This window comes from Phoca vitulina, unplaced genomic scaffold, assembly GCF_004348235.1.
Source record: "Phoca vitulina isolate PV1807 unplaced genomic scaffold, GSC_HSeal_1.0 scaffold15, whole genome shotgun sequence".
Lineage (NCBI taxonomy): Eukaryota > Metazoa > Chordata > Mammalia > Carnivora > Phocidae > Phoca > Phoca vitulina.
In genome coordinates this window covers 19759764-19780285 of record NW_022589718.1, presented here as the reverse complement: position 1 = coordinate 19780285, position 20522 = coordinate 19759764, and the positions used below count along the sequence as shown (strand labels likewise).

At 35.2% G+C, this 20522-nt stretch overlaps 1 protein-coding gene across 4 annotated transcripts in view; it reads right to left on the bottom strand.

Annotated features, from left to right (window-relative positions):
* MICU3 (mitochondrial calcium uptake family member 3) overlaps positions 1-20522 on the bottom strand; it is a 103617-nt gene that overhangs the window by 54697 nt on the left and 28398 nt on the right. For all 4 annotated transcript variants that reach the window (XM_032413518.1, XM_032413521.1, XM_032413519.1 and 1 more), the window contains exon 2: positions 6545-6698. In XM_032413518.1, coding sequence (XP_032269409.1) covers positions 6545-6698 — 154 coding nt within the window. The remainder of the gene's footprint in view (positions 1-6544; positions 6699-20522) is intronic.

Sequence of the window (20522 nt, the reverse complement as noted above, 5' to 3'; positions counted from 1 at the left end):
GAGACCCTCATCCTTGAGAGCTTGTTTGGAGGTTCTAGCAGGGGAGCGCAGCTACTTGTATACCCTTGACCGAAGAACGGTCCTCCTCTATCGGGGAAGGTCGTCCTCTTCGACTGAGCGCGCAGCTTCGGGAGGGACGCACATGGAGCGGTGAGGGAGGAAGGGGACACCCGCCTAGCCAGCCAGATCAGCCGAATCAACCCTGGCGATCAATGGGGTGACAGATGTCGCAGCCAGATCGCCCTCACATCCAGGAGACCCTCATCCTGTTCTCCATTCTTTCCCTGTATTTAAGAATCATTTCTAGAACAAGAGTGTTATAGTTGAATAAATTACCAAGATCACTTTCTTTTTCTGATTCCTCCTCACACCCTTGAAGATCTCAAACACTATAAATCTTATAATATTGGAATAAATGCTCAGTCACCATTGCTGTTTCCTTTGCTCAGATTTGAAAACTCTAAATATCTAATGTCTGCCCAAGAATTATCTCCAGATTTATATGTGATTAAGTCTTATAACACAGCTGCATTAGGAGCTGGTAAATATTAATTATTTCAGCTACATTACAATAATGACAACCAATAATTTTTTTACATGGCAATGTGGCTATTTCTTTATAATTAACCATAGTTACTGTGAACAGTACATCGAAGTCAAGACTATAAGATAGGCAGTTTTTGCCATGTAACTTTCTTTTTTGTAAGCAATATAATAAGTCACTTTAAGATCGAAAGCATAGAAGTATGTTCTAAAATTCAGCAAACCGATTTTTATGGAGATTGACTTCTTCTCTATATAGCAACAATATCCTTTTTTTACCCAAGATAATTTATACAAATGTGTAATCAAGTGATTAAAATCACAGGTTTATAAAGAAGTCAGCATTTAGCCTTAATTCTAATACATTTATTTCATCCTCCTTTTCATAATGAACAGAACACTGTAAATAGTATTTATTATCTGTTGCTTTTGAAATATAGCAGTATGAACAGAAGAAAAACAAATGGCACAAAAGTACACGCACATGCTCTTATGCAATGTTCAGAAGCTATTTATCAGAAGAGGAAGTTAGACACACTCTTGAGTTTTGTAGGGTTTATGAGATTTCCAGGGTAAATTATTCACAAAAGACATATTCATTCTGCCGGATATGTCACCATGTTCAGTATTATTAGCTTTTTTTATAAAGACTAAAGAGCCATTAAGATTGTTCTTCAAAGGATTTTCTGATTTTCTAAATTCCTTATTTCATATGAAGTTACTACATATATAAATATAACTTGGGTGAAGAGGGACTTCAATTCTATTGGATGTATTTTATTTCTTCAGCTATAGGTTGATGTTCATCATATTTTTAATACTTTTATGTATGTTTGAAATTTTTAACAATATATTTTTTAAAACTAAAATTAAAATAATACTTGAAGCTACATGAAGGTAATCAATTATTTTAGTTTTGGAAGGGAAACTTACCTTTTAGGTTCTATTTAGGTAGGTAAAATAAGAATTTTTCTAGATTTCAAACACAAAGCTATAATCAACAATCAAATATATCTTGATTAACATTTATTTGAACTATATTAAGCAAATGTTTACACAGCATACCAATTTTTTCCTGTTGATGGCACCATAAAATTATATCAAAGATTTTTTTAAAAAATTATGATTATGAATTCAAACGATGATGAAGATAGTGACAATGACAGCTACCAACATGTATTAAGTGCTTACCGTGTATCTGATATTTTACTAAACACAACCAATATCACTCAATCTTCAAAAATCTCATGAGGTTGCTATTATTTTTATTTTTATAAATGAGGAGACAAAAAAATAAATAATTTAACAAAGTTCTCAAAGCTAGTAAATGAATGCTCAGGTTTAAATACAAGTCTGTCTAATTTCAATATGCCACATTGATATACATACGATTTAATATTCAGTCTATGAAACATTTTCTCTTCTGAGGCAAATATTTCTTTTTGTAACCCTACACTTGAAAAAAAGTTTTTACAAATATCTTGATCTTTAGTGATCATTCTTAACTATGTTTTAAAAGTCCCAGTTTGAAACTAACTGATCAGTTAATTTCTGGTTGTTAAATGTCCTGTGCAAGTTTTTTATAATGGAATGTTTTTTCCTGCAAGTGGTAGTTTTGTAATATCTTGAAAAGAATCAAATTTGAAATTTATTTCCAAAAAGTAAAAAGCCACCAGCAGGCTTACAGTCAGTATATTATGAAGAAAAAATTCAAGAAAATAATGAATTAAAAATTTTCAAACTATGAAATTCTAAATTAAGCATTACTTATTGAATGACTTCTCAAATATAAATTTGACAAAAATTATAGAATTTGATGCAAAAATACCATTTGATATTCTAAAAAATACATCAACAGTTTTATCAAATCTGTGCTAACTTAATAATAAATATAAAAAGTCCACATTGTATGAAATCAATTAAACAAATGTATGGAACACATATATATCTATTTTTGTATAAGGGCCTTTTCTATGTACAGTCCCTACACTTACGAAACTTAAAATATTTTAAGAGGACAAAAAGTATCAAACAACCAATTCCAAGGCGAAACACGGTTATGTGGTACATGGTAAGTACTCAATAAATATTTCTAGAAGGGAGGGAGGAAAGGGAGGTTAAAGGAGCGCAGAGAGGTATAATCCTTACCATAGCCGTCAAATTCCTCCAAAAAAGAGCCCTACTCAATTTATAGCCTTTTCTATCACTACTACCTTACATACTCCCAAAGTGGACTATTCTGAATACACCATTTACTCTCTTGATCCCATGTGTTTTTTCATATAGTTCCCTCTCCTTCAGTTGATAACCTCAGAGTCTCCTGACAAAATATTGCATGATAAAGTCTCTCCTTCAACTACTATCTTTTATTTCCTCTCTACTTCACAGCCAAACATTTTGAAAGGGTCCTTTACACTCACTGTCTTCATTTCTTCATCTGCTCTTGCAATCTGGTCTTTGCTCTAATCACTACACTGAAACATCGTTTTAAAAATCATCAATAACCTTCAAATTACTAAATCTAGTAGACATTTTTCTGTCCTCATCTAACTTAACATCTCATTTGACCATTCTGTTCATTTTTCTTGGCTTCTATGACTCCATACTCTTGATTTTGTTCCCATGTTTCTGGATACTCCTATTTTTCCTTTTGAGGCTCATCTTTCAAGCTGTTGTACCTTCATCATTTAAAGTCTAGGAGTTCCTTGAGGATTGGTCCTTCGTCACCTATGTTCTCACACTATACTGCCTCCTAGGCAATCTCATCCATAATTATTGCATTAATTACCAATCACATACAGATGAACCCTAAATATATACTCTACCCAGCCCTCTCCCCTCATCTCCAACAGAAATAATCTAAAATCTAAAATATTAATTGATTAGGGACGCCTGGGTGGCTCAGTTGGTTAAGCGACTGCCTTCGGCTCAGGTCATGATCCTGGAGTTCCGGGATCGGGTCCCGCATCGGGCTCCCTGCTCGGCAGGGAGTCTGCTTCTCCCTCTGACCCTCCCCCCTCTCATGCTCTCTCTCTATCTCATTCTCTCTCAAATAAATAAATAAAATCTTTAAAAAAAAAAAATAAAATAAAATATTAATTGATTAAAAGCTAATTTTCAAAGTAGCCAATTTGCCAAATTATTTAGGATTTAATATTTTTTGAACTTTTACACATTTTTTTTCACCTCACATAGTTACTTTTTTGGTTACTATTAGGAATGCTTAAGATCTACTCTCTTGGCAAATTTCAATTATACAATACGGTATTATCAACTACAGTAACCATGCTATATATTAGCTCTTAAGGATTTATTTAAGGTTTTGCCATATCCCTAGCTCTGAAGAAAAAGGGCTATAATTTGTTCTAACATAACTTAAGGCATTTGTTTGGCAGTTTCAAGTAGATTATCAAACAATTGATTATTTGGTACATTGATTTTCAATGACTTGAAATGAATGATCAAAAGCCAGATCCAACTGCCTGGATATCTAAGGCATCTTAAATCCATCATGTCCAAAGTTGAAGTTATAATATTTCCCTTCAAACCTGGTCTCCACTGCCATCCATACAGGTAAACCAGCCAGAAATTTTTAGTACTCATTACTCCATCATCACCATTACCACTCTTATTAGAAGCTTTTCAAGCCTGGACAAGAGTCTCCTCTCTGATCTGCTCATGCTCACTCTGGCCCTCTTCAATCTATGTCCACCCTGAAAGATCTTTTCAAAACACAATCTAATAATGGTATGCACCTGTTAAAGACAAGACAACAGGTTCAATATGGAGTTCCTTATGCTAAGACCCACATAACCAAGCCACGGCTTAATTACAGTTTCTGTTCTGCCAGAAATGGAATCTTAAATCAGTCAATCAGCACTAGTTTGTAATCTGCCTGAGAGAGCCCTGCTGTCCTCTAAAGGAAGGTAACCTTTCAATAACTAACCCACTTTTTTTTTTGCCTCGTATAACTTTCTTATTCCTGTTCCCTTCTGCCTATAAGTCTTTTGTTTTATACAGCTCCTTGGAGCTCCTCACTATCTGCTAGATTGGATGCTGCCTGATTCATGAATCATTGAATAAAGCCAAAAGGATTTTAAAAAGTTACTCAGTTGAGTTGTTTTCTAACACACCAAATTATTCTGCAGCTTACACTACTGTCATGATTTTCCATTACTTTTAGGATAAAAACAAAAATGTTTAATATAAGCTTACCGACTCAATGATTTGGAACTGCCCCACATACCCACCCTCACTTCACACCATATTCTTCTTTGCTCCTTGCACTATAGCCACCCAGATCTTTTTCCCCTCCTCACATGTATCACATTCCTTCTTGTCATGGCACCTTGATACTTGCTGTTTCTCCTGCTGAAATTCTCTACTCTCAACTTCCTACTAGCCTAGTTAACTCTTATTCACAATTCACATTTCATGTGGATATTTATTTATTTGCCCAAGGAATATCTCCCTGAGCTACCTAAGTTACTTCTCCAAAATATGCTCTCAGAGCCTCAAGTATCTTTCTTTCATGGCACTTATCACAGATATAATTTGCTATTTACTTATTTCATTGATCAGCGTTGGTTTTGTCCATCAGATTGTAAGCATTGTGAGGGTGGAGGGCACCTATTTTTATTTGTTTGTTTCCCTCACCCCTTTATCTCCAGTGCCTAGTGCAATACCCGGCATTGGATAGGTGTCTTTGAGTATGTCGTCATATGCTGTGAGATGAAATGGGAAGTGTGCATAAAGCACTCTGTTGCATTCCAAAGTACTATCGCTGTCTTGAGAGAAAGCACTGTGATTCTTTGAGTTGTGAACTGAACTTTTTTTCATGGAACATGATTTTTACTTGAAAGAACAACTGACAGACAAATTATGGTTATTTAGACTTAGGTATCTGGCAGGCACTTTCTTACAAATGAACAAAGTCAGCTATCACTTAAAGAAAACAACTGACAGTATTTGTTGCCAGTAATAACATTTGAGCTTTCAGTAAAAATTAGAATTTGGGAAAACTTGTATACACCACCATGAGTTTGACAGCTTTCCAATAAGTAAAGACTTTCATGAGAATATTATGACAATATCACTGAATGTGATTTTAAAAATGTATTGTATAATAAATATGTTAATATTTGGAAGATCTGCATAACTGAATCAACCAGTATCTTCCGTTTGATGTTACAAGATTATATAAGGGTAAAAGATCCATTCAAAGTGCAGTGTAGGCCAGTGGATTTTAACATAACAGATGACAAAAGTTTCAAATCCCACACTGCAACTAAACTTTAAGAAGTGTTTTTCACTAGCCAAGCTAGCAACACTAGCCAAGTGTTGATTCAGTATCAAAGAAGAATATCTATAATAATCTGAAAGGGCTATTAAAATACTCTTCCTTTTTCCTACTTCTTTATCTGTGAGGCAGATTTTCTTAATATACTTTATGAAAAACAACACACTGTAACTACTGAATAAAAAAAGCAGATGAGAATATAGCTGTCTTCTATTACTCACTGAAGAGATTTGCAAGAATGTACATAATGCCAAAGAGTTTGAGAACCACTGCTCTAACACATGAAAAGATGAGTAACAGTATGTATTTGCCCTGTAGGAGCCAGGACAAATACAGAAGAAATATAGGTAGAATTCTTGACCCAGGTCTAGCTTCAAAGCCAGTCCTCTGAATTACTCTGTTCATGCTGGACGGAAGAACTGAATAGGCAGAATATGAACCTATTATAAAGAATATCAAGAGTAAGGTGGTTTTTAAGTTCAATGAACTGAAAAAGAGGAAATAAATGAAAGTTTGTGAAAAGAGGTATCAGTCAGAGTTTATAAGAAATATTAGTCTAGTAAGATTATATAGCATAATGTCTTTTGAAATACATTACTTGGTTAGTTATTCTGAAAACTTATCCTGTTCCACACTTTTACAAACCAGAGATAAGAAAAAAATCTTATAAAATTATTAAGAGAATTTAAAAAACATACTTACATTTGGGCTCATCAGTTGTAACAGCCAAAATAAAATCATATGGAGTCATGAATAACTGTCCTTCACATTCTATAGAAGCAAACAAACGAAATCTCCTTTCCCGAGATGTAGCATAGAGGTCTAAGTCTTCAATGTCTGTTCGGTTGATAGCAACCTAAAGTTAAGAAAGCAAATAAATTTGGACTGTGTGAAATAATGTCTCCTTTTAGAAGCTAAATGCTTTTAATTATGCTGAAAGTGAATTAACAGAGTAAATGACGACCAAGTGTGAAAATATTGTCTTCTGGAGAACTTAATCATTTTATAAATAAATTACCCATGTGAATAAAATGAACTAATGTTTGAAAGATCCTACAATAAATATCATTAAGGGCCTGAAAATTCTAAACTGGCACTTTAAAGGACCTGTGATTTACTTCTGAAGTTTCAGTTCCAGAAAACATGAAATTTTCTGAGCTAGTAGTTTCTTTAGAAAGAACACTAACCATTGCTGAATGCCTACTATGTGCTCTCTAAATAGCCTTATTGATCTAATCAGAATTCTGTTCAGTATAGTCTATTGGTTTTTTTTTTAAGATTTTATTTATTTATTTATTTGAGAGAGACAGAGAGCACAAGCAGGGGGAGTGGCAGGCAGAGGGAGAGGAAGAAGCAGGCTCTCTGCTGAGCAGGGAGCACCATGTGGGACTCAATCCTAGGACCCCGAGATCATGACCTGAGCTGAAGGCAGACGCTTAACTGACTGAGCCACCCAGGCGCCCCTAGTCTATTGATTTTCTGAAAGAAGAAAGTGAAACCCTGATATGCTATTCAGGGCTACCACTAAGGAAACCACTTAGTGGCAGCGCTTAGATTAGAACAGAAGTTGCTAACTCTAGATCACTATAGTACAGTTACTACCAATGGTTGTTCTGAATTCTACCTAAGGTTAAGATTAACAGAATTAGAAGAGTGTGTATAAATGCGGGGGGCAGGAGGGAGGAAGTCTCTTTTGTTTTCCTTAATTTCAAGACCTTTCTTTGTGGATAATTTTTCACTGTTACTCTCTCTCTGAACCATAGCAAATTTATTTTTTAATAGAAGGATTTTTTTTATTACAAAAGTGATGAATAGTTATTATATATAATTCAGAAGACAGAATTTTAAAAATTTATAGATACAGTTTTTTCTTTTTCGGCAAAAATGGGATTACACTACACTGTTCAGTAATCTGGTATTTTTCACTTACTAATATATCAGGGATAGTTTCTCATGTCACTAAATACTCTAAATACTCTAGTAGACCATTTTTAGTAACTGTATAAAATTTCATAGTAAATGTTTGTACAATAGCACAATTTATGATTTACATACGGTTGAATATTTATTTAGGTTATTCATAGTATTTTACTATTATAAAACAATGTTAAAATGACCAGGATAGAATATATTTACATATACGTACAAAGAGTTCCTTGAGATAAATTCTTAAGAGTGGATTTGATTGATCAATCAAAATCTTTTCATATATATTTTCACTCTGCCTCTAGGGAGTTAATAGCAATTTACAAGATTATCAACAATAATTATATTTTGAACATTTCATAAAAATTACTTTATATTAGAAAAAATTATTATTTAGGATGGCAAGCTTATTCTATTTATTGTCTCTTCCATGTCTATGAGGTCATAATGCAGATTATGTGTAAACTATTAAAATTATTTAAATATCTAATATCTTGAGAAGTCGTATCAAAACAATCCACAAGAACTTTCAACAAGGAGACTACATTTTGTATTTCTAAGTTACACTTTATTAAACGAAAAGCTAGGCAAATGACTAATCTTTTCCCACTATTCTGAAGACTAAGACTTTTAAAAACATTACACAAGTAGTCAAATAAAAACTAAAAGAAAGGTTCATTCCCTACTTTTTAATGGCATGTAAAAGAGATAGAATATATAGTCTCTGCCTTTAAGAAATATGCAATCTATATGGAGGGACAAAATGGTAGTTGGAGAGACAAAAGGTACAAACATGGAAGAAAGTAATGAGTCAGGTTAGAGTAAATCAAAATAAAAAGCACTATAGAGATTGAGGTTAATATGGTTTCATGGGGCTCCTGGGTGGCTCAGTTGGTTAAGCATCTGCCTTCAGCTCAGGTTATGATCCCAGGGTCCTGGAATTGGGACCCTGCATCGGGCTCCCTGATCAGAGGAGACCTGCTTCACCTTCTCCCTCTGCTGCTTCCCCTGCTTGTGCTCTCTCTCTTTCTCTCAAATAAATAAAATCTTAAAAAAAAAAAAAAGGTTTCAGGAAGAAAAAAAATGAATTTTAATGTCAGGAAAAGATATGAGCATTCTAGGTTTACAAAAAATATTTGAAAAGATGGTAAGAACCTTCCAGAGCAGAGGATTTGCATTCATGGAAAAGGGTAAGTAAACTGATAAGATTTCTGAATGCCAGACTAAAACACTGGAATTTAATCTGATAGAAAACATGGCTTTAGGAGATTCTTACGTAGAGCAATGACACAAAGAAAACGATGCTTTAGAAAGATAACGCAGCTCCATACCAGAGACAAGCCAGTTCAGCAGTATGTTAGTAACAATTACTCAGGTAATCCATAGGTACTGGGAAACTGTTTTGGCTCTGTCATGAGTGAGAAGTGAGACACTGAGCAACTTAACGTCAATAATGGGCGATAATCTCCCTGAATAGTCCTTAAGGATTGGTCTAACATCTTAGGTCCCTTTCTACACATATATTCCAGGGGGTTCTTCTTCCTCCTAGGACAGGGAAATCAATCTTGTCTGTGACCATAGTTTACTCTCCTGCTTTCTTCCTGCTAGGCCATTTCCTTGGACCTAACTGACCCCAATCAACCACGACTGATTTCCAGAGAAAATTCCCTGAAGGACCACTCTGTGTGGAACTCTCATGGTTTCTGCACCATTATCTGAAGCCATGCCTTAGTCTAACATCTTGAACCACAGTTTTTGCCCATAACATCTTTATTTGTTATGATCTAATATGGACTTGATCTGTGACTTCCGCCTCTACCTGCTGCTGCCATTACTGCTTATGATGTACCTGTGTTTTCTCATGAAGCTTTCCTTCCTAAGTGTCTGTCATTGGTCCCAGCACGCCAAACCCGCTTGACCACTGCAGCTGGGAATTTGATCCACCTTCCATGAGCTAATGCTGACAACTCTTCCTTCTCCTTAACTTCTACTAACAATCAATCAACAAAACCTGTTGTTCTCCCTCTAATTTCTCACATCTGCCACAGCCACCACTTTTGTGTAAGCACACACTACTTCCCTAAAATTTTACAGTAATGGCCTGTGATTTTTGCCTCTAATCCATTCTCTACTGAGAGAAAACAGGCAGAACTATAGGACAGTGTGAATCCTTTAACCACCTCAGTAACAGTTTCAGAAAAAAATCTGACCAAGTAGAGTTAAGTTTTCATTTAAACTCCACTGTAGGAAAGAAATTGAAGATGACACAAAGAAATGGAAAAATACTCCAAGCTCATGAACTGGAAGAACAAATGTTGTTAAAATTTCTTTATTACCCAAAGCAATCTACACATTTAATGCAATTCCTATCAAAATACCACTAGCATTTTTCACAGAGCTAGAACAAACAATCCTAAAATTTGTAGGGAACAACAAAAGACCCCGAATAGCCAAAGCAATCTTGAAAAAGAAAAGTAAAGCTAGAAGCATCACAATTTAGGATTTCAAGTAATATTACAAAGCTGTAGTGATCAAGACAATATGGTACTGGCACAAAAACAGACACATTGATCAATGGAACAGAATAGAAAATTCAGAAATAGACCCACAACTGTATGATCAACTAATCTTCGACAAACCAGGAAAGAACATCCATTGGGAAAAGGACAGTCTCTTTTAACAAATGGTGTTGGGAAAACAGACAGCAACATATAAAAGAATGAAAGTGGACCACTTTCTTACACCATATACAAAAATTAATTCAAAATGGATGAAAGACCTAAGTGTGAGACAGGAAAACATCAAAATACTAGAAGAGAACACGGGTAGTAACTTCTTTGACATCAGCCGTAGCAACTTCTTACTAGATTGGGAGGCAAGATAAACAAAAGCAAAAATGAACTACTGGGGCTTCATCAAAATAAAAACCTTCTGCACAGTGAAGGAAACAATCAACAGAACTAAAAGGCAATCTTCAGAATGGAAGAAGAGATTTGCAAATGACATATCTGATAAAGGGTTAGTATCGAAAATCTATAAAGAATTTATCAAGCTCAACACCCAAAAACCAAATAATCCAATTAGGAAATGGGCAGAAGACTTAAATAGACATCTTTCCAAAGAAGACATCCAGACGGCTAAAAGATATATGAAAAGTTGCTCAGCATCAATCATCATTAGGGAAATACAAACCAAAACTACAATGAGATATCACCTCACATCTGTCCAAATGGCTAAAATTAACAACACGGGAAACAACAAATGTTGGCAAGGATGCGGAGAAAGGGGAACCCACTTACACTGTTGGTGGGAATGCAAACTGGTGCAGCCACTCTGGAAAACAGGATGGAAGTTCCCCAAAAAGTTAAAGATAGAACTACCCTATGATCCAGAAATAGCACTACTAGGTATTTACCTAAAGGATACAAAAATATTGATTCAAAGGGATACATGCACCCCAATACTTAATGGCATTATCAACAATAGCCAAATTATGGAAAGAGCCCAAATGTCTATTGATTGATGAATGGGTAAAGGAATTGTGGTGTGTGTGCACGTGTGTGTGTGTGTATGTATAATGAAATATTAATCAGCCATCAAAAAGAAATGAAATCTTGCCATTTGCAACAACATGGATGGAACTAGAGTGTATTATGCTAAGTGAAATAAGTCAATTAGAGAAAAATACCATATGATTTCACTCATATGTGGAATTTAAGAAACAAAACAAATGAACATGGGGGGGAAAAAGAGAGGCAAACCATAAAACAGACTCTTAACTATAGAGAAAAAGCTGGAGGGGAGGTGGGCGGGGGATGGGTTAAATGGGCGATGGGGATTAACAAAGGCACTTGTGATGAGCATTGGGTGTTATATGTAAGTGATGAATCACTAAATACTACTCCTGAAACTAATATTGCATTATATGTTAACTGGAATTTAAATAAAAACTTGAAACAACAACAAAACTCCACTTAATGAATTCTACCTCTTGTTGCCTTAGCAATGATACACATCGTTTTTGATAATGGCATTAGGTGGTGCCTACAGGTCTATTTAGCGACACCTTAAAAGAAGGACTGGGAGGGTGTTTGAGAATGGTTCATGCCCCAGACAAAAAACGTATATCCTAAAAGGGAAGAATATGATTTATGTGTAAGAGATAACCAGAGTCTGGGTGCTTAAAAGGGCTTCCTGCTACTGCTCACTTGTTGCTTCCTTCACTGCCTCTTCTCAATTTAGTGAGATAAATCATACAGTGCAATAATATACACTGGCACTGCTCAAATGCAACATAAACTGGTAAAAAGTAAAAACCAATTTTCCCATGTTGATCCCGTATATTGGCCGGATCCTAAAACAGTCTAGTTATCATCAACTGGGAGGAATGGGTTCATCTGACTGGAGAATGGGATGAGATGAAGAGCAGAAAAGGAAATCAATACTTTGGTTGGCTTTATATTCTTTCTATTATTTGTTACTCCCTACTCAAATGCCATACTGTTTTAATTATTATAGCTTGTGGTTATGTTTTGATATTAGGTAAAGCAAGATTTCATCTTATTATCAATCTTTAGAAAATATTCATAGTGATTGATATTCAAGTTTCTTCTCTAAGTGAACTTTGAAATCAATATGTCAAATTCTATTTAAATAATCCTACTAGCATTTTGTTGGGGATGACACTCAATTTTGGTGTAATTTAGGAGACTTGATTTTTCCCATCTGGGAACATGGATATCTATTTATTCAGGTCTTCAACTATGTCTTTCAGTAAAGTTTTGCAGTTTTCTTCATATAAGTTTTACGTATTTTCGGTAGATTTTTGGTACATTTTATAGTTTCTGTGTAATTGTGAATTGTGAATGGAACCTTTTATTCCTGTTACATTTTCAACTGGTTATTTCTGATGACTTTCATATATTTGCTTTGTATCCAACTACCTTTTTAAATTCCTTCATTCATTTTAATAACGTTTTTCCTTCGATTTTCTAAGTAAATAATCATAAATTCTTTCATAATAAATGACAGTTGTAGCTTTTCCTTTTTAATATTTATACTTCATTTTCATTGTCTTAATTATGAGAGGTCTATGTCTCTAAATATGATGCTGAATAGTTATCAATAATAGTAAGCATAATTATCTTGTTCCATGTTTTGAAGAGAATGCTTCTAATGAATTGCCATTAAATGCAATGTCTGCTGTTGGTTTTGATCATTATCTTCTACCTTAAATCAGGAATAGGTATCTCTTTTCCTTTGTTAACTGGAAATAAATGTGTTTAGAGTTAGACTGGTCTTCACAGACCTTAGAGATCATCTGGTCCTCTTGTTTCTTTACCTTTTTTACCAAAATAGAAATATAAGTATGAGTCCCCATCCAAAAATTTTATTTTTTTTTTTATTTTTTTTATTTTTTATTTATTTTTTTTTTTTTTAAAGATTTTATTTATTTATCTGACAGAGAGAGACACAGCGAGAGAGAGAACACAAGCAGGGGGAGTGGGAGAGGGAGAAGCAGGCTTTCCACTGAGCAGGGAGCCCGATGCGGGGCTCGATCCCAGGACCCTGGGATCATGACCTGAGCCGAAGGCAGACGCTTAACGACTGAGCCACCCAGGCGCCCCCCATCCAAAAATTTTAAATGTGTTGGGCAAGTACCAGCATAAATAGAAATCCTCAAACAAAAACTCAAAAGGTATTGGACAAAACTCAATTATATTATATTTTAACAATTTTTAGTTTCCAAGATGAATATTTAAAATCAACTAAGGAGCTAATGTAAATTCATTCATTCATCCAACAGATACTTGGTATGGGCACTATATACAAATGAGTTAATTATAAAATAATCAATTGGAAGATTACTTACTTTATCTAAAACTGTTTCTAGAGACAAATATGAGTAAGCTTGGTTTAATCATGTTCTACCCATATATGCCCATTCAGTCTCAAACCTTCCAAATGTCCACGTGCTTCTTTCTCTGTGGTTTATAAACAGACTTTTCTTTTCCTGTTTTAAGATTTTATTTATTTATTAGAGAGAGAGAGAGGGAGAGAGAGAGAATGAGGGGGAAGGGGCAGAGGGAGAGGGAGAAGCAGACTCCATGCTGAGCGGGGAGCCCAACGTGGGGCTCGATCCCAGGACCCTGGGATCATGACCTGAGTTGAAAGCAGACTCGTAACCAACTGAGCCACCCAGGCACCCCAAAACAGACTATTTTCTTAATGAATGATCTAAGAGCACAGATGAAGAATTCAGGTTTTTTTGTTTGTTTACTGTGGTACAGTTCTAACCACATTAAACTTTACAGTGTTTACGAGGTTGATAAGGAGCAGTGGTCCATGAAGTTCAGCTGATACCTGACTCGATCCACTAGAATCCCTGAGAAAAGGGACAGCTTCAGACAAGAAGATTCCCAAAATATGAGAAGGAACTCTCAGACCTTTAAAGGATTCAGCTTTGCTTTTGAACTTTACAAAGTTAAAAAAATCTAAACCTACTGAAGTTCTAATATCACTATTATGATTATTCAAAAACAAGAACCAATAAATAAAGGTGAAAAATGATATTCAAACCAGTTTACTAATCCTCTTGGCAGTCTTGCTTGCTTACAAATGACAATGATCTTGTATCATGTTAATGTTCAGAGCATTTTTAAAAAACAAATACAGCCATTTCCCTGTAGCACACTGGTGTGAACCTATGGGTATAATCCTTATATTACAAGGAACAGGTGAGGTATACCAGTATTCACTGGATGATCTACTTTAATACCTTTTTTGCTTATCTAAATCCAATATATCTTTCTAAAGTTAACTTCTAAAACTTAAAATTCATCTAAACATTTTTCATTAATACGTACTGTTTCATTAAATAATACCTTTTGCATCACAAATTCCCAATATAGAAAAACCATCAATAAGTACAATATAGCTAAGGTGAATGGAAAAACAAACCTGAAAGCCAAAAAACCTGAATTATCTACATTTAGTTGTTAAAACATTAATTATTAAAATGAAAATCTCCATTATCAATCCAATATTATGTACTTAAAAAACAAGCCTTTCAAAAGTGGCAATAAAATATAACTAGACCATTTGTTAACCACAGGGAGTTAATATAAGTCATGGTCATCTAAGAAAAATTCTTAATTTCCATAGGTTGACAGTCAAACTAAAAAACACCTACTTAGGAAACCGAGGAAGTGACAGCCTTTAAATTGTTAAGGAATATTAAAGAGAAAACCCTCAAGTTTATAGTGGCTACAAAGAGAAATAGCCTCTCTAAACACTTAGCTGGTGGGTACTAGAAGCATAGATGGAGCTGAAGACTGGTTAAGCTTCTAAGAAGTAATTTCTCCAAAGTTCAAACTTCAACACAAAGTTTCCACGTTCCATCTTTCCTGGAGATGCTTCTTTTAAATGGCTTATTCTAAGGTGAAATCTTTTCTCTGCATGTACTCCTGCCTTTGGAAGTTATTTGTTGTTGTTATTATCAGCAGACCCACTCAAAATGCTCTTTTTATGTGCAGGGAGACTGAAACATAATTTTTGTTAGGCAATAAGGAGCACATCAATCCATGAAGTATAGCTTATTAATTACCAATTTAAACAATTTGTTCTAATTAAAAATTCTTAGAGATTAAATGTAATTAATATTTATACCCTGAATTCCTGTCTTCGCTGGTGTTTAGAAGAACCAGAGTCTTCATTGTGAGAACTCTGATACTGAAACAGTGTCCTTGACTTCCTCTTCCTAAAAGCACATGTTGAAGATACTTAAGCACTATTTGTGGTATTTGTTTCATTCACTTCAGTCTCTGGAACCGATCCTGTCCCACCCTGGGAATAATCAAAGACTTTCAGGCCAGAGATTTGGGTGGTGGTGTCTGTCCTGCTCTGGAACCAGGAACTGAGCTTCCGATTTGCCTCCTATTATCAGAACCTACCCCTTATTTTCCAGTGTCAGTACTTGTGTACCTGCCAACCTGTGCCTGAGGCCTTTTCCTGAATCCTTCAGTAGTTCCCCTGGGATTACAGTGCTTGCCTATCCACTCATCCCAGTGGTAGGTGTTAAGCTGCTATTTATCAGGTCTCCTAAATGCTTTATTTTAGAGTGTCTGCTATAGAGATCTGCTAATTATCAACATATTCAGTAGCTGTCTACTGCTAGTACTTCATGAAACCAACTAAACTAATACTAACCAACAGCTAGTCCTAACCTGTTGGTAGAAACAAGAATGAGTCTAATTTCACTCTGTGCCTGAGATGAGCTCTGGGAACTATAATGGTCTCTGAGGTATGGTTAGCTCCAGTAATATTTTAGATCAACTCTGCTTTTCATTTCTCTGGAAGTGAGAAACTTTTGCAGCTATTTCCAAGAAGATGAATCTCTGCTCCCTATCAAATAATCTCAGTGATTCTTCCACTCAGACTCTCAGAAAGGAGACCTGTCATAAAGCTTCTGCAGTCATGTCCTCTGTATTGTATAAGATACTGCTCCCAATCAATCCTAATTAATCACATCCTTGTAATAACATATCTGAAACTCTGACAATAGCGAGTATTGAGAATTCCCTGAGAGTCAATACTGTTCTTTAAATAAATCCTAGTTATCGGGGCGCCTGGGTGGCTCAGTCGTTAGGTGTCTGCCTTCAGCTCAGGTCATGATCCCAGGGTCCTGGGATCGAGCCCCGCAATCGGGCTCCCTGTCTCCCTCTCCCACTCCCCCTGCTTGTGTTCCCTCTCTCGTTGTGTCTCTCTCTCTGTCAAATAAATAAATAAAACCTTAAAAAAAAAATCCTAGTTATCTTCTTTACACATCCCTGTTATGTCACTTGTACTCCTTTCACGCATTCATATTGGGTTGCAATTATCTGTTTACATATCTGTCTCTGCCATTTAACCAATAATTCCTTGAGAGGAGTAGTAGTTGTTACGTTTATAAGAACTTAACCAGTGATGAACATAATGCCTGGCACATCTAAGAGGCTTGGTAAATGATTATTGTGTGAATAAACAAATGCTTGTGGATGAAAACAAAATTGGCAACTGGGTAATAAAGAGCCAAAGGGATACCGAGTCTGGGTCAGGTAGTAGACAAAGGACAAACAAAAGAGAAGCTTTTGATTCCAAACTAGGAATTTAGAGTGAGATAATAAAAGATAATCTAAAGTTTTAGTGAGAAAGATATGGCATAATTTGTGGGTATCTTTTTAAAAAGTTGTTCAAACACATCTTTAAAACTAACTTTGGGGGGCGCCTGGATGGCTCAGTTGGTTACGCATCTGCCTTCGGCTCAGGTCATGATCCCAGGGTCCTAGGATGGAGCCCCGGGTCAGGCTCCCTGTTCAGTGGGGAGCCTGCTTCTCCCTCTCCCGCTCCCCTGCTTGTGTTCCCTCTCTCTCTGTCAAATAAATAAATAAAATGTTAAAAAAAAAAAAAACTAACGTTGGTAAATGCTTAAGTTTAGCTATTGCAATAAAAGGTATATGAGATTTATTTTTCATTTTATTATTTTAATACAGTAAAAATTCTGGTTAAATGAATCTCTTCTTAAGTAGGGATACAGGCAAAAGTAATTTGCTGCTTAAGTCTTAAAATGTGGAGCACTCAATTCTCACCCCTCCCAAGTGATTGCAATACATAAAAACTACATATGTAGATTTTTTTTCATATTTAGATTTTAAAAGGGTTCTATGTACTTAAAATTTTAAAGTACAACTCACCCTTGAACAACACAGGTTTGAACTGCACCTGCCCACTTACACAATTTTTTCAACAAATACAGTACAGTTCTGTAAATGTACATTCTCTTACAATTTTTCTGAACATTTTTTCTCTAGCTTACTTTGTGCAAGAACACAGAATACATATAACATACAAAATATGTATGTGTTAATCCACTACTTATGTTACTAGTAAGGCCTTCCAATCAACAGTAGGCTATTAGTAGTTACATTTTTGGAGGAGTCAAAAGTTATATAGGGGTTTTCAACTGGAGGGGTGGTGATGCCCCTAACTTCTGCATTACTCAAGGGTCAACTATAATTACAATATTACTAGCTACATATTACTTCACTTAGCTTCTTTCAGTTACACATTACCAATTCTTTTCTACAATAAAGAATAATTTTTGCTTCTATAATATTGCTTCAAAAGGGGTTAATGAAATTCACAAATTTTTCTAACTTTTGATTAGAGGAATAAGAACAAATGAACAATATATTTAGTGAGAAATTTATCAGTATATGAATTAGGGAAGGCCAGATAGAAGAGAATATAGCTTTTCAAATTTGAATGAATAGTGGTAGTTATAACATAGAAGTACTTTATTGTTGGAGAAAAAGATAAATAAAAATATGATTTGGAAGATGCTCAAATGTAGTAGATTACCCTTTTTCCTACATGAAGGATTGCACGAGGGTACAGCAGAAGAGGGAAGAGAAGCCAGAACAGAAAAAGTAAGGGAAATAGAGCATATGTTTTATTTGGCACAATCCTGAACCAAGTACAAGACCCAGACTGTGGATATCAGCCAGGAATAAGGTGATACACAGTGGTTCAAGCAGCAGGCAAATTGACTTAAGACCATTATTCAAAGGGAAGGGTATGTGCTATGGTGAGCGCTGCGTGTTGTGTAAGACTGATGAATCACAGACCTGTACCCCTGAAACAAATAATACATTATATGTTAATTAAAAAAAAAGACCATTATTCAAAGAAGAGATGAGTAGACCAAATCAAGAGAAGCCTGGATTCAGAAAGAAGAAATTTAGTCCCTGGAAAATTGGCATAAGGCCACTGGGGTGTAAGATAGGAATCCATAAGACTAGGACTAAATCACAGAGATCACTTCCATTAATAATGTCAAAAGTGGACAAGTAGCCATTAAGCTCCTTTGTCTTAGTATCTATGGTCAGGCTGAACCTATAGGTCTGCAATTAGGTGAACTTTCATACCAGAATATAGGAGACCAATCCAGCTGACATATATATATATAATATATATATATATGATAATTGCACTGGTGACACAATATTTTTATTTCTTTTGGAAAGATGAGGTAATTAAAAAAATGTAGCTTTTATTATATATATAGCATATATATATATATATATATATATATACATAATCAAAAAATAATCATTTCTTCCCTTCTCAGTGCTCAAAGCCTTTACCAATTAATCCTTTCTCTACTGTATTAGATAGGATAGGCTAAACTCCTCAAATACAATGGCTCAAACACTACAGAAGGGTGTTCATTTCTCTCTCATAAGAGTCCAGAGAGGACATTCTGGGACTAGGGTTGCAGAGTGGGATCAGGGAACTCTGCTTCAGAGACTCAGGGTGAAGCCATTATCAACTGAGGTGGGGGAGGGGGAGGCGGCATGCAAGAAGTTCATGTGATAAGCTTTTATTGGCCAGGCCTCAAAGCGGTATAAATCACTTCTGCTCGCATTCAGTTGAAGAGAACTTAGTCACATGGCCAAACTTAAGCACAAGGGATGATGGAAAATGAAAAACTGGGCATCTACAGCCCTAACTATTAGGGAGGAAGAGAAGAGATTATGGTCAACAGCTTGCAGTCTGTTATACTAACTTTGGGTATCAAGGACTCATGGGATATAAAGGACAAGGGAGAAAAATATTAGAATTACATGTATGTTTAACAAAGACTTGGAGAAATTCACTTCCAAAACAAACCACATCTGTAGGATTGGAAGCCTCATGGGAGGTTAACACTTCCAAATCACCTTCATGTATTTTTCAGGAAATACTAAACTGCTATGATTCACCCAGGTTGAGAGTTCCACACATTTTATCTTCTGCATTCTGTATCTCTTTCCAAAGTCTTAGACACAGCCACTATTGACTTGAAGTTTAATGTTTACATCTGCACTCTCCCTAGCTCTGCTTTTCCAAATTTAGCAAAATGCTTCTGTATCTCTGACCTTTCCACAAAACACTGCAGTGAGATTAAGAAAACACTGGGTCTGGTCCTCCATCCTTAAATGTTGAGAGACGTCCAGTGTAAACAGATGTTTTGTGTTCTACCTCCACAGACCTACCCACATTAGCTATGGGAGGCTAAACAGTAATTACCGTCCTACGGCTTGATTTACAAAGTCTGAATTGAACCATCTATAGGGAAAAATATAATGGTCTTCCAATTTTTGCTCTACAATTCTAAAACTGAGTTATTCCCAAACTAAATTTGATGACAGATTGCTATATTCAAAATATTTAAAAAAACCCTAAAAACTCTAAATCTGTGATCTAAGTAACAGAGAAAAATAAAATTACCTAAAAATTCATATATATAAACTTAAGTTTTATTTTTTAACTTGTTTCAGATTTTAACAGCTTCATTTCTTTCATTAATATAGTAAAATTCACTCTGACAATAAAGTATCATCAAACTTCAAAATAATGAAACACTATAGCATGTGTGACTGACAAATATTAACTATTAAATATAATTATGATTTCTTGGCTTTATATGGGCATATTCTAAATAGATATGTTAAAATTTTCACAGTGTTATTTTTCACAGATTAGGAGAATATGGACATTTAAGTTTAAGGGAAGGTATCACTGAAAAATTTTTAGATGTGGCAAATTTTGTGAAGGAAATGGAATTTTTCATTTCAAAAAGATCTTGCACAACCGCTAATGAAAACTATGCAAGCATGGATCTCAGAGTTGGCACATAAATTATCTTATATTTAAGTGCAAGGCCACACAGCAG